At 38.8% G+C, this 25,400-nt stretch overlaps 1 protein-coding gene across 6 annotated transcripts in view; it reads right to left on the bottom strand.

Moving 5' to 3' along the window:
- Positions 1–25,400, bottom strand: part of Map2k5 (mitogen-activated protein kinase kinase 5) — a 235,694-nt gene that overhangs the window by 89,857 nt on the left and 120,437 nt on the right. For all 6 annotated transcript variants that reach the window (XM_077799532.1, XM_026408801.2, XM_026408803.2 and 3 more), the window contains 3 exons: positions 17,724–17,797; positions 16,710–16,760; positions 8,282–8,353 (listed from right to left, as the gene is read on the bottom strand). In XM_077799532.1, the coding sequence (XP_077655658.1) occupies positions 8,282–8,353; positions 16,710–16,760; positions 17,724–17,797 (197 nt within the window). The remainder of the gene's footprint in view (positions 1–8,281; positions 8,354–16,709; positions 16,761–17,723; positions 17,798–25,400) is intronic.

The raw sequence follows: 25,400 nt of genomic DNA, 5'->3' as shown, positions 1-25,400 counted from the left end.
ATCCAACCACAGCCATCTCTTCTACAAAGAATTACTTCTAACAAAAATAATTTGGTGGAGGATGTAGTTCAGTAATCGAGTGCTTACCTAGCATATGTGAAGACCTGAGTTCAACCCCCAGTACAAAAAAGAGGAAAGAAGAAAAAAAGAAATAACTGGTCAGTTATTTAACTACTTAAATGACCCCAGGGATGGAACATTTTCACTTCCCAAGGCAGATGATCACACTGCTGAGCAGAAAGAGCCCAGGGATCTATGTACTAGAAGATACTTTCTATTGAACAGAATGCCACAGGTCTTGTCTGTTTTTGTTTCTGAATATCAAATGGCTTTGTTAAGTGTTATGTACATGTCAAATGTCATAAAAGCCAGCTTGCTTCTTCTCTACTGACAAGCTCATGAAGATGGGTTGTCAAATGCCAATACTGTCTCCTCTTTATTTCCTTATTCTTCATATCAAGACTGTCAACTCAATGTTTTTTAAGACTCCAAGTTTGGTGTGTTTGTGTGTATATGTGATGAGGGCATGTGCTATTGGAAAAACTTTAAAATCAGCTTGAAATCCATCAAAATAATAAAACGCTTAGCTGGGACTGCTAGCACCTGCTTCAGCTTGTTTTGTCAATCTCATGGTTGTTCCCAGTAGCTCCAAGCACAAAGCAAGCCCAACAATGCGGCATTCACGGGGGGCACTTCACTGTGTCTGCAGCTTCACACTCACTGTGATCACTGACAACCTTGGAGAAGGGGCATTCAGGCATGGTAATCTGAGACAGCTGGGCCCCTTCACAAACCTCAAAAAGGACTGAACTAGTCAATCCATCATCTGCCAAAGGTCATTTTAACGGCTCCTTTTTGCAGTTAGTTACACAAAATTTTAGACCTCAAGCCCCAAAAATGACAATGTAAAAAAACCAAGTAGAGACAGAATTACAGAAAGGGGAGTAGGAGTGTGGGACAGAGTGACAGAAACTGTGCATGCTCTTTTCCTTCACGTTCTTCAATGGAAGGACAGAAGGGCCCACAACAAGGACTCCAGAACCACCTCCTCCCTACTTTCCTACTCAGTCTTCTGTGGATGTTTCTTTTCTCTTTGGACCCTTTGATGGCTTTCAGCAAAAGCTTCTGATCAACAGGTAAGCTGTCTCACTAGTTGGGGCAGCAGACGGAACAATATCTTAAGATTTAATTTCTGTTCACAAACTTGAAAATATTTGGTACTGGGAATTGAACCCAGGGTGCTTTACCACTGAACTACATCCCCAGCCCTTTTTAAAAAAATTTTGGAGACAGTGTCTTACTAAGTTGCTGAGGCTGGCCTTGAACTTGTTATCCTCCTGCCTCAGCCTCCCAACTTGTGGGGATTATAGGCATGTGCCACCATACCCAGCTCCTTGAAAGTAATTTTTTTTAAATTAAGAAAAGAAAATATTAGTATCTGAGGGGATCACACTAAATGCCAAATTTTTATGGTCTAGAAAAGCTGACAGCAGCCACTCACAGGGCATCCAGAGTCATCCGTCATCCTGAGACCAGGTTCACAACCTATAAGGGGGTTAGAATGGGAAAAAAGCCATAGCTGGAGACCCACTGTTTTTTTGTTTTTGTTTTTCCTGTTGTTTTTCTGTATCGGGTGGAATGGGTTCTTCTGTGTATTTGAAGGCAGGATCCAAATTTAGATGATGCCTCATAATCCTTTACTTGGTAAGCCTTCAGTACATATAGGACACCGTATCAAAGAGAAGCTGACTGTTGTTGAAGTAATGTTACAGGGTTGTTACTGTTAAATGAGAATGTTACAGAAGTGTCATTCTTGTTATAAAAGAAACTAGAATATTGAAACATTTTAATACTTCTTTCAAAATGTGTGTTTATTATCATTGTTTATCTGAAGAAGAGGAAACTGAGGCCCGGAGAGAAAGTTAAGTAATGTGGCCAAGGTTCCAGAACTTACACTGGCAGAGGTGGACTTTGAATCTGGGTCTGCTTCTTTGGCAAACAGAAAGTGCTTCTTCATATGCACATGAATGTCAGAAGAGGAAGACATTACTTTCAGCTGTAGAGATGAGTGTTGGCATCCCAAAGATGGGTATTTAAATTGTGTCTTGGGAAGATGAAGAAAAAATCACATTCTGTGCAGAGATAACAGCACAGTGTTCCATGGATTTATTTTTAACATCGTAAAGGTAACTCAAAAACTCAAGAAAAACTCTTTTGTCAAAAACAATAGAACCTATAAAAATCTTCAGAAGATGGTGTTACTTTGATGACAGTGACATTGTGTGGTTCTCTAAATATGTTCTTCACCTATCTCGAGACAGTTTTTCTAAGCCATGGTCCTAGCTTTCATCATTTAACACATCATTCAAACCACTTCAATAAAACAGTGCTCATGCTGAAGAGGGGCCTCACAGGACTAGATGACACACCAATTAACCAAGCACATCGAGCCAGATTGCTCTGTGCCTGGGACTCAGGAGACTGGCGTAGAGAGGCAGCAAACAAAGGCACAAAGAGCAAGGATCTAAGTGAAAAGAGCAAATGCGTGTGCTAAAGATGGGGCTTTCAGCCTGACTCCTGTGGAAAAGTCTGTCAGGAGATTATTTGCCACCAACCTTAATAAGGTTTATAATAACCCGCCAAAGAGAATCACAAACCAGAACATGCACTTGGGAGAGTACTCCGTGAGAACAAGACTATTACAGCCTGGCCTGGTGCCTTTTTAACGCACATGCCTCATCCTGGGTGCTGCAAATGCAAGGCTGGAGGAGGGTAGGTGACTTAGGCCTCCACTCAAGAAGGGACATCTGAGAATCCAGCTCTTGCATACAGGACTCTATTTTTCACCTACAGACTGATGTTGTGACACAAATGACACAAGAATAGAAATGGGTCAATTGGTTAGTAAAAAACTGGAATAGGACCCTGCTCAAACCATTCTCTGGGAGGAGAGATAAGCACTGAGCTGCCTGTGAAACCAGGAAGTGGTGCACTAAGGTGTTTGAGGCACCCCATCCCTAAGGATTAAATAGACCTCTCGAACTTGGCAAAACGGAGCCCTTATTTAAATTTACCAAATTCATTTTCATTTTAACTACCGGGGTGAAAAGCCCTAGAAATCACCCAAATGAATCCATGAGAGCTTTCTAGAAGAGGCAAATTCTGGGAAAGGATTTAACCCTTCAGTTTGAGTTCAGGACTTTTATAGTCTTATTAGTGGTCTCACTTCTCTTTCTCTCTTTCTTTTTTGCACTGGGGACTGAACCTAGGGGTGTTCTACCACTGAGCTATATCCCAGTCCTTTTTTTTATTTTGAGGTTTCCCTAAATTGCCCAGGCTGCCTTGAGCTTATTATCCTCCTGCCTCAGCCTCCCAAGTAGTTGGGATTACAGGCATGTGCCTGCCCCCACACCTGGCTCCACACTGATTGTTGTTGTGATGTGACATTTCAAGGAAGAACTGCAATTCCACAGGAGTTCCCTTCCCCATTACATAATGAGTATGCACAAACCTCATGTATGGCAACCACTTTAATTTGACTTCATAACTAATCCATAGGAGGAAAACCACAACATGTTTAAAGGTCTGAGTATAAAACCGTAAATACGCAACAGAAAGTCCCCCCCACCTCAAACTGACATGCTCGACTTAGGCCAAATGTTTTCATTTTTCCCTTTCTGAGGGATAATTTTTATCTTTATTTACTTTTGCCAATTCCAAATACTTCATACAGCTAACAAGCATCCTGGAGGAAGACCCCTCTACCCTGTGAACAGAGGGTGCAAAGCTGAGTAGAGGCAGGGGCAATTCAGTTCTTGGAGGTGTATCTGGAGGCAGTGGTGCATACCTGGAATCCCAGCAGCTTGGGAGGCTGAGTCAGGAGGATTGTGAGTTCAAAGCCAGTCTCAGCAACTTAGAGAGGACCTAAGCAACTCAGTGAGACCCTGTTTCTAAATAAAATATAAAAAGGGCTGGAGTTGTGGCTCAGTGGTTAAGTGCTCCAGGTTCAATCCCTAGCACCAAAAAAAAAAAAAAAAAAAAAGATAGGTCTGGTATTAAAGATTCTTTACTTAAGGCACAAATGTATCTATTATTATAGTTATTATTATTATTATTATTAATTTTTTTGGTGGCATGAAGCATCATCTCTTAAGAAGAGAGCGTGGTGAGAGACCTTGTTCTGGCTCCCCAGGGGACTCTGACAGCACATTAACAAGGGAAGGGGCAGTAGGAAGAAGGCAGGCAGGGGTGACCTGCGTTATTTTAGGAGTTTAAAACAACGAAGGCAACCTCTGATTCTGGCTGGCATCACCAAAGCTCAGAGGTAAGAATTGTGGAATTGGGGGAAGGCTTGCTAGAAAGAGGGAGAAGGGATAGAATATTCTGGCTTCCCTTTTGTCTCTATTTGATTCTTGGATAATTTGGGGGAAATTCTATTGCTCAGTTAGTTTCCTATGTTTTTATCCAGTTTTGGACTCACCACGGGTACCTAGGGAAGGAAACTGGCTGACTCAGAACACTCAGAACAGTCTGGACACAAGCGGGCAGTGAACCTGTGCTGGTGAGACCTAGCCTGCTTTGACATCTGACCTCTTAATGGTATCGGAGTATCCACCCAGGAGTGTGCTGGGGGCTGGGGCAGGGGTCTCCATCTTTTCCCTCTTTCTCCTAGTGGTGCATCCATGCAAGGCCCACTCCATGCCAACTCCTTTGTAATCCCCACCCCCACCCCTTGGCTCAGAGTCCTTCATAAACACCGGGACCAAGGCTCACAGTGCTCCAGCCTTTGGGTGGCTTCCTCCTCCCCCAGAAGTAGCTCTCCTTAGCTCTATGTGCCCCCTGAGGGCCTGCCTTGTGGCAACTGCTTAAGTAAGAATTACTGAATGAATGAGTTTCTCCTCTTTATAGCTCATACAGAGAAAGGGAATCTTATTCTAAAAGTGAGAACAAACGGAAGAAATACGATTCTTGAAAGTGCCGACTGTGTTTCACGGTGCAATTTGTTCCTCAGATTTTTAAATGCTTTTGCCACTCATGTTTCTGACAACCATGATTCTAAACAGGATTTACCACACCTATGGCCAAGCATACATTGGTAAGCAAATGAAGAACCTCAGCCTTTAAGTAATTCTTTGGACTAACTTCCCAATGCCTTCAGGTAATGTTCTCATTACTTGGGCTCCTCTGGGCCTCTCTTGTAATCTTCATTACTGAATCATCCACCATGTCTGCTCTATGGATTCAAATGCTCCTTCTTCTCTTCCCTATCACATGCTTTTCTTTACCTTGGACCCCCGCTACCTAAATATGGTATAAAACATGCCAGGGGCTTCATTGTGTTCTCTAATGGCTTACTGGCCTACTACTTAGGTGGGTCAGCCGTGGTCACTTGCTGGTCTGGTGGGTCAGAAGCTCCTGGAGGGCAGGGGCTACAATGCCAAGCTAGCTTTTGAAGGCATTAAGTTTCCTGTACCAAGAGGTGCTCCACAAGCCTTGGTGATGATCATAATTAGATTCCTCTTCACACCCTACAGTATCTCCTCCTCCTGCTCTCACACCCACCCCTTAGCACCCATTTTAAAACACAGGGCGCATCAGAAGGCTGTTGTCTCTTGGCCCTCACTCCCCCCACCTGGTCATCTTACTCTACATTTCTCTGCAGCATGCTCCTTCTGGCATCTGGATGTTTCACATTCAACATTGACATTTTCAGTTCCCTGTACCTAATACTTTTTGATCTTACAAATTCTGTTTTCTTCAATGTTCTAGAGACTAATAGTTTGCCTCCAGGATAAAGGAATATGATCAATGAAATCCCAAACATATTGATGGTAATCTTCACAAAAGTCTCTCTCTCTCTCTCTCTCTCTCTCTCGAGAGAGAGAGAGAGAGAGAGAGAGGAGAGAGAATTTTTTAATATTTATTTTTTAGTTTTCGGTGGACACAACAGCTTTATTTTATTTTTATGTGGTGCTGAGGATCGAACCCAGCGCCTTGCGCTTGCCAGGTGAGTGAGCTACTGCTTGAGCCACATTCCCAGCCCCAAAGTCTCTTTTTATTATCCACTACATTCCCAGTACCTAGCAAAATATTGGTAAATGTGTATTACAATATGCAACATAAATAAATATAAATGTTAATTTATTTGGCATGTACCTTCCTATCTACCTAAACTGACCTCCTTGTTTCTGTGCTTGCACCTTTGCAATTGTACTCCACGGAGCACTCAGTGATCCTTTGAAAATAATCTAAGTCAGATCATTTACTCTCCCAGTAACAGCTGAAGTCCTCAGCAAGGCCTCTGAGGTATATGATGTGGCCCCTGGCTACTGCTCTGAATTTATTTCTTTCTTGCTAACTCCACTCCAGTCACACTAGTCTCTCTGCTTTCTTATATGTGCCAAGTGCACTCCATCTTGTGCCTTTGCACCTGCTCTTACCAAGTGGCATTCAAGTCCCTGCTCTAATGGTACTTCAGAGAGGACTGTCTGCTTTCTTTTCCTTTATAGGACTCATCACCACTTGACAAGCTACATATTTGGTTGTCACTTTGCTTTCATGCCCCACCCCTCACCAAATGTCCTCCAGGAGAGCCAAGACCTGAGTGTCCTCTCAATACTCTATCCCCACTGCCCCTGCAGCAGGCACAGCAGGAGCTCGAGACAGGAATACAAAAGTGAGTGAGGAAGGGTGAATGGTGAACATTTATATGTGCTCTGAGTCTGAACCTATCAGTGACACCCTCTTACAGTATTCTATGCCCCTGTGGCTAAGCCATGCCAGGGTACAGCCCTGTCTTAGTCACACAGCTCTACAGTTGTGTGAAAGTTAAGGAAAAACAGCAGAATGAGCAGCACTGGAGTTAGTCTAAAAAGGGTCTTAAAGATCTTATTTTACAGATGAAGGAAACTAGTAGCAAAGCGGGAACTGCATACTGCCCCACCCCACCCCACATACATGTGTGATATGACTACACTGGAATAAGACGGTCTTCCATTCCAGCCTGGGATGCTCATCTCTATACCATGTAACCTCTCAATGTTCTACACTCTATCTGGTCATTTATAAAATATAATCAGTGATGATGTTTTAAAATATGCAAAGGGGAATTATATAATGGCAAGGCCTGAGTCCCACAAATAAAAAAAAAAACTACTTTCCACTGAAAGCTAGAACAAGACCTTCAGGATTCTGTTGGGAGACAGTACTGAAATCCATCCACCATTATGGCTAACCTCTGAGCTGATGCACAAATACTGTATTTCTTCTTTGACTCCCTTTTATAGAGAAACAGAAAAATAGGGTTTAGTGTAAACACTGAACCCTTTATTTTTGCTTTCTTTCTACCATGCAGGTGAATTAAGTCTATAAAGATATTTCCCTATAAATGCAATGGAATTCATGCATTACAAAAAGTCACAGAAAAAGTATTTGACCTAAAAAAGGTGATAAAATTGTTAACACAACTCTATGATCTTACTTAAAGATTCCTTTCTACTTTTAAGAAAGTCTTCCTTTATCTCAATCAATGTAGTTGAGAAATAATCTTGAAGCACTGGAGAATACCTGGGTTTTATAATACTGTAATTCAAATTGAACCACATGTCCTTCTAATATAAGTCATATGGTTACTTTATAGACCTCAGCATAGAAATCTAGTGGGGCTGTACCTACCACACTAAGATAAAGTCCATTCTAAATACAGCAATGAAGGGTAAAGGCATAAAATTATGTTACATACATGTGTCCCTCCACACTCATCACATTACAGCCCCCCCCCCAAACACGTGATAGCACTATATTGGAACAAGGTGTCCCCCCTCACCCTTTTTAAAAAAACAAGTACATAGGACTTGTACATCCAAGTAAGTAGGCTGTAGCTTGGGGTGTTATATTCAAACAGGATAGCATCACATAGCATTTTAATGGAATCCCTCTTTTAGCATATAGGTTCTCCAGAATTAGTGGGTATGGGGTTCACCCAGAGAACATGTTAAACGTGCAGATTCTTAAGAGATTGGGATTTAACTAGTCTTAGATGGGGCTGGGGAACCTGTATTTTTAACAAGCACTTTGAATATTTCTTACACAGGCAATCTATGAGAAATAGTGCTTTAGAATTACTCAAAGACAGTTCAATATCGAAATAAGTAAGAACTTTAGAGAGTCAAACTCTTACGTATATACATAACACACTGAAGGTTTATTTTATTTTGTTCCTCCTGATAGAACATATTAACACAGACATTCACAGAAGTATCTGGTTGTAGCAACAACATACCTCCATGAAAGAGATTCCTAAGCTCCAGACATCAGAGTGTATTCCATACTGCTCCCCTGAAATTCTTTCAGGCTGTAAGAAAACAGAAAGGAGTCTGTGAGCTGATCTAAGTTACTTCAGGAAACATAAACTGAACACAAGCTGGGCTAAGATGGGAAGCCTCCAATATCTGCACAGCAAAACAATTTCACACATTCATGTATATGTACACGTACATATTATATAGAGAATATGTAGAAATTTTCTTTCTGTACATATATATGTATGCATTTATAGAGGTATATATGTATGAGTATATGTTTTATATATATATAATATATGTATATTTTTTTCTTGATCCTCTATACAGTCTCTGTGGAAAAAAAAATATTATTCCTATTTCACAAATAAAGAAAATCAAAGTTCCAATTAGTGAATTACTATGGCAGCCACCTAAACTAGCAAATGAGCTGAGACCTAAACCCAGGTCTTCTCCCTCCAAGTCTAGTAGTCTTAACTGAGGAGTGACAAATTACACAAAATTATACAATATTACTATTTACTTGCATTTTGGTAGATAAGTCTTGAAGACTAGAGTTTAGAAAATTTTGATTTTTTTTTATTTGGAAATAATTTCAAATTTACAGGGAAGGGGAAAAAATAAGACTAGTGTAAAAAACATCTACATTTCCTTTTCCTAGATTCACCAACTGTTCAATGATTTATTTCACTTACCAGGGTTTCTTTTGATACGAATCAAGGAATAGTTTGGAAATTCCACTTGGGACATTTGGTCCTCCATTCAAGATGTGTAGAGACACCTGGTTTAGAAACCTGCTACATGCATACTCTACCTCAACAGAAATAATTTTATACTGAGTAGGGGCTTCCTCAGCTATCCCTCTAGGATTTGGCATTCAGTAGGGTACTTACAGAATGTCTGAAATGAACACATTAACAAATGAGTAAGAGAAACTGAGTTCCCACAAAGGTGAAGCAGTTGCTCAAACTTACACAGCTAATGGGCAGAGCTGGGATCAATACTGGATAATGGATCATATCTCGTTATCCAATTCTAACCAGTTCAATAGGTATTAGGATGTATTCCTATAGAATTGGCTAGCCAGTTATGGGACAAACATCATTATTGTCATCATCATTGTCATCAACATTACCATTATGTAAATTTACTCAAGAATTTCCACATGCCAGTCACCATTTTAAGTCCTTTTACCTAATCTCATTTCAGATTCACATTCATATGAGATTTGTACTATTATCATCCCTGATGTTATTACTGTCCAAGCCTCAAGCTGTGGATTAGCTAGCATTAAATGGATTGTTCAGGAGCAGGACTAGGTTTAAAAACCCAGTTATTTCTTTTCTGTTTTTGGGGGGATACCAGGGATTGAACTCAAGGGCACTTAACCACTGAGACACATCTCCAGACCCCCACTTTTTTTTTTTTTTTTGTATTTTATTTAGAGACAGGGTCTCACTGGGTTGCTTAGGGCCTCTAAATTGCTGAGGCTGGCTTTGAACTTGTGATTTTCCTGCCTCACCTCCCGAGTTGCTGAGATTATAGGTGTGAGCCACTGCTCCTGGCTCAAACCCAGTTATTTCTGACTGAAAAATCAGAGTTCTTTCCGGAGTGTCAAACTTCCCCAGAACTAAAAGTCAGTGGAGCCAAGAACTAGACTCAATCTGGTGAGCATTTCTGAAAATTCAGTCTTTGGACCAACTGCCAAACAACCACCACAGGTGTTCACCACAAATGAATTTCCTGAACCAGAATCTCTGGGTGAGGGCCTGGAGATCTCATTTTTAAAAATTCTTATCTGGTGATTCTTTAGTACCCTCAACTCCAGCCACTAAAAAGATTTCTGGAAAAGCAGTAGCTCTCAGAGTGCCTCCATCTTCCTCCTCCTCTGCTTAGTGACTCTACCTTGTACAGACCTTGCTTGAGGGCCACCTTTGTTTGTGTAACCTTTCTCTGTTTCTTAGGCAGAACTACCAAGTCCTGTCTCTGTATTCACTGAGATTCATATCTTTAACATTTATTATGTTATAATCGCCCATTTTCTAGAATCTTTCCCTTCAGAGACAAAGAGAGTGTCTCATTTACCTCATGCCTGTGCCACAGCTGGCACGTGACAGGCATGCATGCTGACTGGAAGGGTGCAAAACATGTTCACTGCACATTTGTTTTTAAGAATGAACTTCATAATTAAGATCCTCAGAGAATTCTAATGTAACTTCCCCAAACATGATAGCTTTTTATGTCCATCAATAACTTACAGCAAAGATGAAAATCCTAACACCTTCTAGAATTGTTCAAGAAATAATCAAATGCAATCTTACTCCCTGGTCTTTTTTCTTTCTTCTCTCCATTTCTTTCTTCCAGTGCCTGAATAGTTAGCAACACACAGAACTTCATCCAGAATACAGAAGAAACAAACATACAAATAGAATTGGAACGTGCATACAAAATATTCTTGCAGAACTATCAATTAGATTAAATATACCCACAAATTTGCCCACTGAACTACCAAAACAAATGCAAACTGAGAGGTGAAAAATAAAACATAGAGGAGCTGTGGCTGTGGCTCAGTGGTAGAGCGCTCGCCCTGGCATGTGTGAGGCACTGGGTTCAATTCTCAGCACAGCATATAAATAAATGAACAAAATAAAGGCCCATTAAAAAAAAAAGAAGGAATCTCTTTTAAAAAACATATAAAATTAAATAAGAAAAAAGTGATAATGTTCACAGATATCAGGTAACAAATAAGAGAACTCCTTCAGGATGAGATTCTGATAACCTCTTGGAAAAATTATCCTTGCAATAAGCTAACAAAATGAGATTACCGTTGTGATGATGTGCTTGAGCAAGAATGCTCAGCAAAAGCAAGTAGTGAGCTCTGTGGGCTTATTCTAAAGCTTGCATAGGTAGACAGAGACTTGCAAACATGCCCAGGGCCCTGCAACTGATTTAGGTAGAAGATGAGCCCAAAACATTCTGAATATATGGAGCTAAGATCTGATGAACTAAGGCTGAATTCAAAGCTAGTCTCACGCTTTATTTATTTATTCATTATATTTTTGTGGTTCTGGGGACTGAATGCAGGATCTCGTGCATACCAGGCAAATGCTCAACCACTGCCCTACACGCCCAGTCCTTGGTCTCACACTTGAACCAAGGCGGTCTGAACTGTCCTCTTCTCTCAAAACAAAACCTGCCACCATGTACAACACGGCTGACAGAGGATCTGTGATGGATATTTTGCAGTTAAAAAGCTAAGGCTGCGGTTACCTTCTCACATGACAGCTGTCAACAGTGTAAAAAGCTAAGTGATAAGATGACTTCCTGAGAAGCACCTCTGTACTGAGGCTGAAGTAAAGAGCAAACAAAACAAAACAAAAACCTTGGCTTGTTCCTGAGAAGAGCAAGGCATGGTGATGATCTAAGATGCAAATTTACAATGGCTCTTCTAGGACGGTGGCTTTAAGCTGGAACTCACACTCCTCCCCCTAGCCACTCTGTGACTGGGCATTTAACCAGTTAACTAGTTCCATAACTCTGCTTACAATACAACATTCCAGTACTGACCCCACCTTTTCCATTTTTCTTTCTTCTCCTGCTTCTCTGCTTCTCTCTGAAAGGCCTCTTTTTCAGTTCCCTGGGGTTAGAGAGGAGGAACAGCTTTAGATCACCGATGGTGACCCTCTTCAGCATGAAAATGGGGAGGATCTCTGGGGAAGATCTCCTGAGACCTTCAGTCTTAGGTGGGCCCTGAAGCCTGACCACTGCCTTTACCGAGTGTGGTAAGGTGAAGGCCCTCAGGAATAAACAGCTCTAGCGCTCTGACATTCTACATTCCTCTCTGTTGTGAGATTTTACTCAAAAATTGTCCCGATAATTCCTGTACATTTAGCTCTTCAGTGCATCTGAGATGGTTTAATTTTTTTTTTTAAACTAGCCATTTTGAACAGAAGAGTTGATCCAAGTAACCTAACCTGCCATCCATTGAAACCTGAAGCTGCTGCCCTAATTAAATCTTGCCTCTCACTACGTGCTGCTCCGAGACCTTGGGCTTAAAGTTATTTCACCTTTGGTTCTCTGTGAAGTGGAGATGATAACAACAGCTCTCTACTGTGGGGTCGTGTGAGGATTAATGAATCCACGTAACATGCTTGATTCAGTTTGTGCCATCTGGGAACCCTCAGTAAATGCTAGCTTTTTCCTAATTGTCACTCCTACCCTTCCTGTCACGACATGAGCATGGCCACCTGAGTCAGAGTACATGATCTTTATAGGTTTTATTCCAGGTAAAGATATTTCTAAGGATGGGAACAGCCTGAACAGTGGTTGTGGGGGGGATTCAGGATATAAGAATAGTCATATAGAAAATAGACTTATTTTCTGATTCCAAAGAATAAGCATTTGTGTGACTTTTTTTTTTTTTAAATTTCAAAATACTAATAATATCACATTTCAATGACTACAGAATAGTTTGTTAAAATTTAGGTACTTTTGTCTTAAGATTAGAATAAATTTTTAGTAATTAGAATTTCTGGGAAATAGTTTTACTTAATATAACTTCCAAAGCTTCTAGATTCCTCTGATATCCTTCTGGATGAAATACTGTTAAAACGTAGTTGCAAATCTTTCATGCTTTGCATGAAAGAGTCTGTTGAACCTACATTATCTGTCCCTTAAAAAGCATGTTTCCTTGATCAGAACATTTCACTTTGCAGGTCTCTGTCTCCAACTCCTCACGGTCAGTGGGGAGGTTGATCATGATGACTTTCAAAACCTCCCACAAGCTCTGCTGCTTAACACAGTTAGAGTTGTTGTTTAGATGACTTAGGATGTTAGAGAAGTCTTCCTTTTTCCTATTGTTATTTTTCTTGTATCTTACCCTCAAGGGTATAGGAGAATAAAGTGATACTGTTTGAACATTCAGAGCTATTTCTTTCTGATTTATTTTCTTTTAAACATTTGAGTGGTCTACCTGGTTGTATTTAAACAATCGGGGGTCTTCAAATACTTTAATATGTAAATAAGATTTTTAATACAAAAAGTTGGGTGCTCTCATCTTGTTATTAGGGAACAAGATACTTCTAGATTACAGCTGTCATGAACTAACTCATTCATTGGACATTGTGTGAAGGACAGGTAGAGAGGGTGAAAAGAATAAACTCTGCCCCTGTGAAGTTCATAATATAGATTGGAGAGAGAGACATTTTGAAAACATTTTGAAATGTTGAGAGGCACAGCAATTAAAAGTTAGCCTCTAGAGGCAGATCACTTAGCTATGAATTCTAACTGCCACTTATTAGCTGTGTGAACTTGGGTAAGTCACATAACTTCTCTCGCTTCAATTTCTTCATCTGTAAAATGAAAATGATAATCTTATTACTTAATAGGGTTGATGTGAGGATTTAAAGAGTTAACATGCAAGAGCTTAGAAGAATGATTGGCACATAGTGCTAATTAAGTGCTAGCTATTATTAATAATGTTATTACCACCATACAGAAGTATACATGAATACAAAGTGAGGGAAATGGAGGGCATTCCATCATTACATCAGATGACCTCTAATTATACATTCCCACAATTTATTATTTGTCCTCTACCCCACCTCCCACCCCCACAGATTCCATGCTGCCTTCTGTTTCTGAGTCTTTGCTTATCTTTCCTCAGTGATCTTAGTTCTAAGTGCCCTTTTTGCATCCTGTTTGAATCCTCAAATCTGTACATTACATGCCCTCTTATTTTCTAAATGTATGTTAGAATAGCTTAAGTCCTTGTCAGGCCATAGACAATGCTGCTATATATGAGGTCATGTTTCCTATGTTGCCCAAATCTTAGGAGGACTGCCAAGTAGTTCCAAAGTACCTGACAGACAGAATGGAAGGTGCTCAGTGAGCACTGGGTGATTAACTGAAGGTACTCAGACTCAGATACACTTTCACTGACATAGACAGGGGACTGGTGATTTTTTTTTTTTTTTGTAAAGGGACAGACAGTAGATATTTTTCACTTTGTGGGTTATATGTTCTCTGTTGCAACTGTCACAAATCCTCAGCTCTGCCACTGCAGCCATATCAAATACATACAAAATAAAAACAAATGGCTGCGGCCACATTCCAATAACTTTATTTACAAAACAGGCCAATGACCTGTGTAGTTCGCTAACTCTTTGCATAGTTGCTCATGTGGAACTTAAAATGATAAAATGGACCAGCTGAAATGGAATCCAGTTGTGGTTAAAAAACAAACAAACAAACAAACAAACAAACAAACAAAAACCACACCAGCCCTTCTTCCTCAGGAGACTGTCAGCAGATACAAGGTGGGGATTAATACCTGTACTAGAGTAATATAGGCTATTTCCATGTTCCTCACCCCCAGCCTTTGTGATCTGATGCAATCTCAGTAAGTATTTGGCCAATGAGAACCTACTGAATTAAGCCCAGCTCTCCTTCTCAGGTTATCTCTGTTTTCTTCCTAGGTAACTTCTGCTTTTTATAGCTTTTACTATAAAGTTGATGACTAGAATTCACTCACCCAAGAAGCAAAGCAATTTCAGCATTGCCAACCTGAGCTAACGTTTCATAATTTTAATCCTCACATTTTCAATTAACAGATGGACGCATCACATTCATCCATAAACAAAAAGGAAAAAAGTAATTTCTTTAATGTACACCTGGGAAAGACAACAGTAAGCTGGATTTGTACATTCAAATATAATGCAATTTAATTATTTGAGCAATTTAAAGCTACTAAGAACATGATGGGTAGTTGAGAAGTTGTTTCATTTATAGTTTTTTTTTTTTTTAATCACAGTGTTTCATATTCTTTCAAAGACTGAGACTATAGCATCAGCAGGGCTTTGTTAGCTACAAAGGTGGTTCACCAATTTCATCCAACCTGGGGTAGCCAGGAAAGAGACAAAGTTTTATAAAACCAGATATGATGACTTCATAGGTGAATTCATTTTTTTCTTTAAATTACTCAGAAAAATAACAGGGAATAATTTTCTTTAAAAACAATGCAAAGCAAAACAAAAGTAAAGTGTTCTGATATCTGAGTGAAAAAAAATGCTCCCTATTGTTTTGAGAATAAGATCCTGGGTTCCATCCATATTAAAGAATTTTTTTTTTTTAAAGAGAGAGTGAGGAGAGAGAGAGAGAGAGAGAGAGAGAGAGAGAGAGAGAGAGAGAGAGAGAATTTTAACATTTTATTTCTTAGTTTTCGGCAGACACAACATCTTTGTTGGTATGTGGTGCTGAGGATCGAACCCCGGGCCGCGTGCATGCTAGACGGGCGCGCCACCGCTTGAGCCACATCCCCAGCCCCCATATTAAAGAATTTTAATCAAGATAATATATGAGTTGGGCTTGGTGGCACATGCATGTAATTCCAGCAAATTGGGAGACTCAGGCAGGAGGACTGCAAGTTCAAAGCCAGTCTCTGCAACTTAATGAGGCTCTAAGAAACTTAGTGAGACTCTGTCGCTAAACAAAATATAAAAAGGGCTGGAGGTGTGATTCAGTGGTTAAACACCCCTGGATTCAATCTCTCCCCCGCCCCCCGTGAAAAGATAACATGAACTAAGAACACTGAGCATAATCGCCATGGTTCTAGCCATACCAAAATTCTGCACTACATGATATATAAACCTAAGTGATCAGAACTGAAAGGGAGAACCTAAGTAAATCCAGAGCTCTCATTAAAAAAAAAAAATTAATCCTAAAATGTTAAAACAAAAATTTAGCTCCAAACCAATATACTAAAACATTTTTATGGACATGAATACTTCCCTTACTTAAAAGGCAAGAAAAACAGGTCTGAGCCAAACTACACTGATCTTTGAAACAGCTCTGTGCTCCTACCTTTTATTTTTACAAATTTAAAGTTGTCTTATAACAGGCATGAATCCAACATCTAAACAAAACAGATAGGTACAAGTTCTAAAGAGACTGGACTGCTAACCCTCACATTCAGCGATCTAGAAGTAAAACTCAACTAACTCAGTAATTTCATTTTGATCTGGTGACAAAGCATGTCTGTATTCCTGGAAAAAATAATCGACCTTATTGACTGACATCTTGGCATATTTTAGGATTAATTAAGTAAGCAACATGGATAAGCAGCCAGTATTCTAGAATGTGCATTTTTTTCTGTAGGATTAAACTTCAAAACTCAGCAATTTCACACTTAAACCAACTAGTTAAGTCAGCAGAGTCAGATGAGTTGATAGCTCCCCTGCAGTCCCTCATGCATTTTGGAAAGATTTAAAAATTGGATCCTGCCTGGATTGACTTTGTAATTTATGATCTGCTAGGCTAAAGCTGTGGAATTAATTCGAGAATTATACATTACCAAGTACATAAAGATAAAGATCTTGGTTTTAAATGTTATTTTTGCATAAGTTTACTTACCGCCATATAAGCATTTGTTCCAACATACGTCTTGGCTATAGAATTCACCAGCTATGAGACAAAACAGTCTGTTAGAACAATATAAAGATAATGTGGAAATAAAATGGGCAATTATTCCTCATTTAACCTACAATCATCATTCCTATAAATCAACTAAAAATTATGTAAAAGGGAACAAATTTATCTACAAAGGCATTAAAAATGATTAAATCTCTCCTTTCTTTTGAATGTGATTTCCAATTTAAACAAGCACAGCATTCCAGTTTATAGCAGATAACCTTAAACAATTCACTTAAGCAGGATGCGTTATCGCTTTAGTACCCCAAACCCGCCTGATATAAAAAGTCAATTTGAAGTAGAATTTGAACACATTCATTTTTTAGTCAGATGGCTCAAGATGTGAATGAAGCCCCATGCATTACTAGAATGAAATGAACACTAAATACGCTGGAGGGATAACAGACTTTGACAACTCATAATACAACGATGACCTTCGCTTTGGTCTTCGTGTTTGGCTGGGAGTAAAGGTGGCTGCAATTCAAATCAACATCACAGCACGCTCATGGGTCACTATCACCGGGGTTCTCAGGGGAGGCCCAAAATGGAAATTAATTAAAATTTGTGCTGCACATTGTAATGGCCCTCCACCATTGTTGCTCCCAATATTAATTTTTATTGTGGGCCAGTTGGGCTCCCCAGGCACAGCTTCCACCCTGCCCTCCCTTTTGTCTGGCCCAAACGCTTTCATATCAAAGCTGCATATCAATGAAGTTTGCTATTCGTAAGTAGTAATTACAATATCAGCAGTTTTTACTGTCATTAAACAATGAACAATCATATTCTGATGAGGGAAACTCGCTTAGAGATTAAAAATGAATAACACACTCCCAGCCGAGGAAGGGATGCGGTTTCTGTTTGTCTGGCAGCAAGGTGATTTTTCAACCCAGACAGCAGATTGAAAAGAAAAAGTGAATGTTGTAGAGGGGAGAGTACACTGGGAGGAAAGAGACCTACCTGAGTGCTCACTCCAAAGTCACACAGCTTGACCTGGCCTCTTGTGTTTACTAGCATGTTGGAGGGCTTCACATCTAAAAGAGACCAGAAAAGCTTGCATAACCCATTCTGTATCCACAGGGCTGCTGGTTTTTAAAGGCATTCTCTTTCTCTCTCTCTCTCTCTCTCTCTCTCTCTCTCTCTCTCTCTCTCACACACACACACACACACACACACACACACATACACACACCATACCACACTGCAGAAAATGACATCATCTGCTCACCCAAAATTCGAATCACAAATTTAATGCAAGCATTTTATTTGGAGGCAAAACGTAAGGTTCCCCACTTCTACCCATTCCTGGTTTCTACAGAAGCAAGGGTTTATTTCAAGTGAAAGTCAAATCAAATCTTGGCTTCTGACAATAGTAAATATACCCATCATCCTATACCCAGTCTTTCAGGATCGTGTGTGTGTGTGTGATTATATATTATATATATAAATTTTCTTGCCGAGAATCTGCACAAAAATGATTAGCTTTACTCAAATTGTGTAACCAACAAGCTATCCCTTCTATCTTTGGTAGTAAGGTTGAAAGGAAGCCAACAAAGAAAAAAAAATCACTCCTATGTTGTTGGTAACAGGTCACATCCGAAGGAAACAATGAGAAAATGAATGTGCTGTTGCTGTTTCCTGTGTTTCCCATGACAAATGCAACTTCAGATAATGCTCAGAAACTGACGTAAAAGATGTGTGTATGTGTGCACATGCACGCACCCGTACCCATCAGCCTTTATTTTATCCCTTTCTTCCCTGACATCATTTTTGACTGCTATTATACTTAACAAAAGGATTGACATACTTTTCACCAAGGCAGTCAGTGGTAAGTCATGACACAAAGGGTTTCTGTGAAGCAGCCTCACCAACAACAATGAGCCTTTTCTGGAATTCAGGGAGGTCACAAAAACCATCCAAGCAAGACAAGAGCACACCACTTTTTATGGTACACAGAAACTGCTTTGACACTTCATCTTTAATGGCAAAAATGGTCTACGGCAGACAACTGGTTATATTTAATACAGTGTATAACTGTAACTACTTCAAATCTGAACAAGAGATTCATACTTTTTTTTGATATAACACTTCAACATTTATTTACGAATGAGTTAATTTGCCCCAACCCTCCACTTTGCAAAAAGGTACCTCAGCCAGTATCTTGCCAAGAGTAGGTATTTAATTCAAATTTCAACTTCAAACTCAGTACCTGATAACTATTAAACCCTCTTTACTATGTGATAGGCAATATGCTGGCATTTTCTTACTCAGTGTGGCCTGACACTAGAATGTAAACTCCACAAAGGCACGGATTTTGCCTTTATTTACTACTGTATCCTCAGCCCCTGGAAGAGTGGTAGGCATATATAAGTGCTTAATAAATGTTTTTTGAATGGAAGAGTGAATAAATGGATGGAAACCATGAGCGCAAAGTACTATTTTATGTTGATATCCTATTTCAGTGATGTGGGGTCAATTGTAGAACGTGTATCTGTGGTATGCTCTTCAGATGACACACACTGTGACCACACTGGGGGGACTCTGACAACAAGTTGATGTGCTGGGATAGGCATAAACTCTCTTATCAGCTGGTCTCTCAACTTCCAGCTTTTCCTGATTTCAATATCATTCTTACACCACTGTCATACCAAACCTTAAATATACCACTTTCACTACATCATTTCTTTCCTTAAGGAGGAAGTTAAATATGCTGGGCATAACCCCACCTACTCCTTAAGAATGGGGTCATGTTTTCCAGTGTGCCCCCGTAGTAAGCCCAGCACATCACAGACAGCCACAGCACACACAATCCATGTTTGCTAAACTGAAACAAATCTTAAATTCTATGTAGCCTTGTCTTCTTTTCCAAATCTAATTCTCATTATAGGCCCTCAACTTTTGAGTATTTTTCTTTTAGACAACGGGCTGTCTTACATACTGACATCCTAACATACTCTGAAGCTACCACACCAGATGGAGACAGATCATGAACAAATATTTTGAGCTCCTAGAGGGAGCTACATGGAAATCATAAGGTATGTTCAAAGAAGCAAATATTTAGCTTTAATTAGAGACACACACTTGATCAGTAGAGAGAAAAAATAAAAAACCAAACTGCTAGACTATATTCTCAAAGGCGAGTGTATTTGTCCAGCAGTAGCTGTACTATCCAGCTCTAAGAAAAGCCTCGGCATAGTGTTTGCACATTCCTCTCTCCACCCCTGTTTGTAGGAGTACACATAAAAGTACTAGACATCCAGTCATTCTCAAACCAAACTTTACTGTGCCTCAAAGTAAAAATGCCATTGTTGAGCCTTGTTCATGCTGTTTTCATCATTTCCCTCCCAGTCCCTGGTTTATAAACCCTTTCTTCAGATTTTCTGACTACTTGAATCCTGCCCATCCTTCATCTCAAGGACCTGCCTCCCTGCTGCCCTAAAAACCAAACTGCTAGACTTTTTTCTCAGGCCACTAAAATCATGACTTCCTTTGAATGGTTGTACCATCTGCTGTCCTTACCATTTATTTGGAACTGAGCATATCACATTTTACTAGATGATCTGTTACAGGTATCGTCACTCCAAGGAGTAAGTTTGTAGGGTAGGAATATGCTTCCTACATTTTAGAACGTATTCCTTCTGGGCATAGTATCTTGCTCACTGGTTGATGGTTTTTTAAACAATTTATTAAATTTGCTAATATAAATGCTCTCGTTCCCAGTAATATCTTGAGGCATAATTTGAATATAATTCTTTAAACAAATTCAGTAGATTCAATCTGCCAGACAGAAGACCTGGGTTTTAGTTTTTTTGGACTCTGCCACAAACTTGGCATATGAATTTGGACTTACCATGTGATATTTTAGTTTCTAAGAAGAGAATAGTGTATCAGTCTTAAAGAACTGTGAGGGTTAGAAGAGACACTGAATATAAAATTGCTTTTAAAACTGCCAAACACTCTACAAATGTAAGGCATTAGCAACTGGTAATCAACTAACCTACAAAAAGTGATATATTTTATCACATTTAGGGAATAATTACCATTGTGACTATAGCAATTAAAGCTATATTTGAGTAAAATACTAGCTAAAGGAAAATGGTTTTCAAGCCTAGTGAGTAGAACTGTAAAACCAATTTAAAACTTATGAGGAAATATTTTGCCAGACCATCTGCACTCATTCCTCCACAAGCCTACTGAACTGGTCTCCCTATTTTTACACTTGCTTTACAATAGTCTGTGTTCAACGCAGCAAATCAAGTAACCCTTTAAAACCTAAATGAGACCACACCCTTCTCTGCCTAAAACCTCCAATGACTTCCCCACTCATTGCAAGTGTGAAGTCCTCCTTGGGTCTCTAGGGCCTGCGCGCGCTGCCCTACCTCTGCCTCTGCCTCACTCTCTTAACTCACTGGCCTCCCTGCCAGGCACACTCCCACCCTGTGGATCCATCCCTGGACACTCTGCTCCCACATACACACACTGCTTACTCCTTCAGTTCCTTGACCTTTTTGCTCAAATGTTCCCTTTTAAAGAGAAGCCTCCCTAACCAGCCACATTCCAGGTCCTGATGTCCCCTTCCCTTTGCCTCTAGTTCAACCCTCTTAACATTTACCATTTATCAACACCCGGTATCTCTACACATAAGTCTGTTAATTACTGGTCATTTTCTCTTGAGGGGAAGCTCCATGAATGCACACTTGATCTGCTTTATGTTTTTCTAGAGTGGCATCTGGGATATACAGGAAACAATATTTTTTGAGCAAATGGTTAAGGAATGTCATCTGTACTGAAGAGATGGGCTAACATACCCAGACAAGGAATGAATTTGACCTGAAAAGGAATTGCGTCTTTGACACTTAATGGAATACACTTCAGAATGAAAATATTTCTAAAGGACATTCTTCATTCTGAGATGAGTCCACATCCCATTCAAAAATACTCATTCAATAAATATTTATTGATGCTTTATGATACATATATCAGATAATGGTTTTAGGTACTGTGGGGAGAAACAAGAAGACCCTGTCTCTGGCCTCCAGGAGCATGCTGATCAAGAAGTTGGTGGTATATTCTTTGACCAAAAATATTGCTCATGAGAGAGTTCAGGATCATAGTGTTGCTTGCCCATTGCCTAAATATGATGCTCCTTCTGACCAACTGGCATTATTCTTATAATAAAGATAATGAGAGTTATGCAACTAAATAGCTCCAAAGCAGGACTGTGCTTTTAAAAAAATATAGTTTTTGTTTTTATTTTTTCAGTTCTACTCCAGATCTACAAAGTTAGAAACGGATCCAATAAAATCTGGTCTTCAGGCCAGCAATTAAAAAGACCTATCTAACTCACTACTTTTTCCTCAGATTTAACTTCTAAAATGTTCAGGATATCTCAAATTTCTTTTCTTGTTTCATTTTATTTTTTGAAATAAACATTTTTTTTGTTTTCAAAAATAAATTTTAGTGCAACCATTTTTGCAGTTTTACAAGTCTGACAGATGTATACATACATGTGACCACAATGAAAATACGAAATATTTCTATCACCCCAAAGTTTTTTGTGTCTCTTTTCAGTCAACAACATCCTGACCTCAGGACTCTGGCAATCACTGAGATTTCTGCTATTATAGATTAGTCATCTTCTCTTATTTTATAAATCCCACTGTAAGCTATTACGTTTGCTCTAATCAGTCTGATAATAGTGTTTGGATAGTACACATTTGTCATTATTTAAATTTATTATATTTAAAATACATTTTAAATATTATATTTAAATCATTATATTTAAAATAGAGTCTTGAAAACAGTATAAAGTTGGGTCTTTTTTTTAAACAGTCTTGACATTTGTGTTTTTAATTAGAGTGCTTAACTCATTTATATTTATTTTTTGTTTATTTATTTATTTTAAATGTAGTGCTGGGAATCTAACCCAGTGCCTCATGCATGCTAGGCAAGTGCTCTACCACTGAGCCACAACTCCAGTCTTCCATTTATATTTGATATAACTATTGATATGATTGAGTTCAAATGTACCATCTGACCATTTGTCCCATGTGTTCACTGTTCCTTTTTTCTTCATTTCCTGTCTTCTTTGGGTCAGTTGAGCCTCCCCCGCCACCTGCCTCAGCATTTCACTAATTTCTCCTAATGGCTTCTAAGCCAGAAGCTGGCAAATTTTTTCTGCAAAGACCCATAAATAAGTATTTGAGGACTTGAAAATCATCATTGTTTGTTGTAACTACTCAAGTTCACCTGCTGTAGCACAAAAGCAACCATAACCTGCACATAAATGAATAGACAGAACTCTGGATTGACAGCTCTTTTTTCGTTCAATGTCTTTAAAGATGTCTTTCCATTATTTTCTGGCTTGCATTGCTTCCTGCAAGAAGTCTGCTGTTGTTAATATTTTAATGTGTTGTATTTTCTTTAAATATTTTAAATATTTTCTATTTAATCACTGGTTTTCAAAATTTTTACTTTGAGATACTTTGGTGTGATTGGATGTTTATCTTGAACTTATAGCTGTAGATTCTTAAGTTCACCCAATTCAAAAAGATTTAGGCCATTATTTTATTTAAATCATCCCCTCACCCCCACCTTTTCTCTCTCCTTTCAAAACTCAATTACATATATACTTTAGACTTCTAGATATTGTCTCAAAAGTCACCCCAGCTGGGCTGATTTTTAAAAAAATCTCTTTTCTCTAATAGTAGAAAGGGGAATTCTATATTAATATTAATTTTGGATAATTTCTATATTTCTAACTTCAAGATCATCATTTTTTTGGTAACCCACTATGAATTCTATCAAGTAGAATTTTATTTCAGATATTCCATTTTTATTTTTCATTTCTATATGTTCCACTTCATTGTCTTTTACATCATCCATTTCTCTCCTCATTGTGCTCATGTTTTCTTTGAATTCCTTGAGCATATTTATAACTTTTGTAATTACTCCAAAGCCCATTATCTCTGGTGTGTAGGTGGGTGGTTTGTTTCTACCAACTAGCTTTTCTCCTTATTATGGTCTTTCATCCATAATAAAAAAAAAAGTTCTTTTATTTGGATGCCAGATAATGTGAATCTTATATTATTGAATACTGAATTTTGCTTAATTCTTTTAAAAGTGTTGGCCTTGATACTACCAATATAATTAAGTAACATGCAGATAGCTGAATCATTTTAAGGCTTATTTTAGACTTTGATTTATGGAGAATCTAGAATAATTTCTATTCTAGTTTAACCTCACTACTAAGGCATACTCCCTCTAATGTTTCTCCTGAATGTTCCAATGTAATTGGTGAGAACCCGCCACATAGGGTGGTTGAAAATAGAAGATTCTCAACAATTACAATTCCCCAGAAATTTTCTTACCTGAATAGTAGCTTTTTGTCTAGTTTTGTAAGGTTTTACACTATGAATAGAGATTACCACTCTGTCAAAGATTCAAGGACACTCCTACACCACTTCTAGAATTCTTTCTTTGCATAACTACTGACTCTCTCTAAGACTCTCCCTGTGAAGGCTAGCCATTCTGGACTCTAAACTCCAAACTCTGTCTCTTTAGCTCAGTAAGATGTCTGGGCTCTGAGTGGGTTTACAGGTGGAAAGGCTGAAAACAGGCTCATCTTACTTGCTTCCCAGAGATTCCCACACTGCTTACTGCCTAATGTCTGAAGACAGTTGTTTCATACATGCTGTTCAGTTTCCTAATTGTTGGCAGAAGGCAAGTCTCATAGTAGTGTTTCCTCCATAGGTAGAAGTGGAAATATCCCTTCATTTAAAATTTTATTTTGTCTCTTGCTCATTGTTTTGATCTCATAAGTCACTTAAATCCTTTTTGAGGTAAATGGAATATAAATTATATTAGAACTTTATATAGTTAAGCTAAATCTGAATTCACCAGGCAGAATTGAAAGCAAAGTGAATCCCTTTAAATGTTGGACTAAGCACAGTTCCCTTAATTTAAATTCTGCTTGTTCCTCCAATATAATATTCCACATGATATCTGAGGTATGAAGCCACCACACTGACTACTTCAAGTTTCATTTAAAACATGCAAATTCTAAAACTCTCAAGAATAGCTCCAGGATTGCTAAAATGATATGATTTTTTTGTTTGTTTGTTTGCTTTTCAAAGCCATAGACAATAGCACATCTGATTAGGCAGAAAGATTACTTTTAAGGAAGTAGTTATATCTATGCTTATTTTAATGCTGTATCAAGTTATGGAAAACAAATAGCAATTGAAGGCATACAGCTTTACATTCAGCTCACTTAAAACATCATAGCCTTTCTTCTGTAAGCAAAGCGCAGAAAAGATGAGTCATTAAAGTGACTGATTATAAATGGGAATCATCAGGGCAGATGTAAGTCATTGTGGTTTAATCAGGCCATTAATTATTAGGGTTTATCAATTAGTTTTATTGAAGGCAAGGGAGCTTAAATGAATAGTAGGGCATTGATTTTAACTGAAACACATTTTCTCAAAGAAAATACAAATGAGGTATGTAGAAGCCAGGAATTATAGGTCCTTTCACACCACTAAAGAGAAATATGCTTCTTCTTTTGCAAGACATAAGCCTTTACTGAAAAACCAAATTAACTTTCATTCCCTTTAGCACTAAGAATGGAACAGTCAT

This window comes from Urocitellus parryii, chromosome 6 (genome assembly GCF_045843805.1).
Source record: "Urocitellus parryii isolate mUroPar1 chromosome 6, mUroPar1.hap1, whole genome shotgun sequence".
NCBI classification, from domain to species: Eukaryota; Metazoa; Chordata; class Mammalia; order Rodentia; family Sciuridae; genus Urocitellus; species Urocitellus parryii.
Note: the sequence above shows the minus strand (reverse complement) of the source record. Positions and strands in the feature narration are given on the sequence as shown.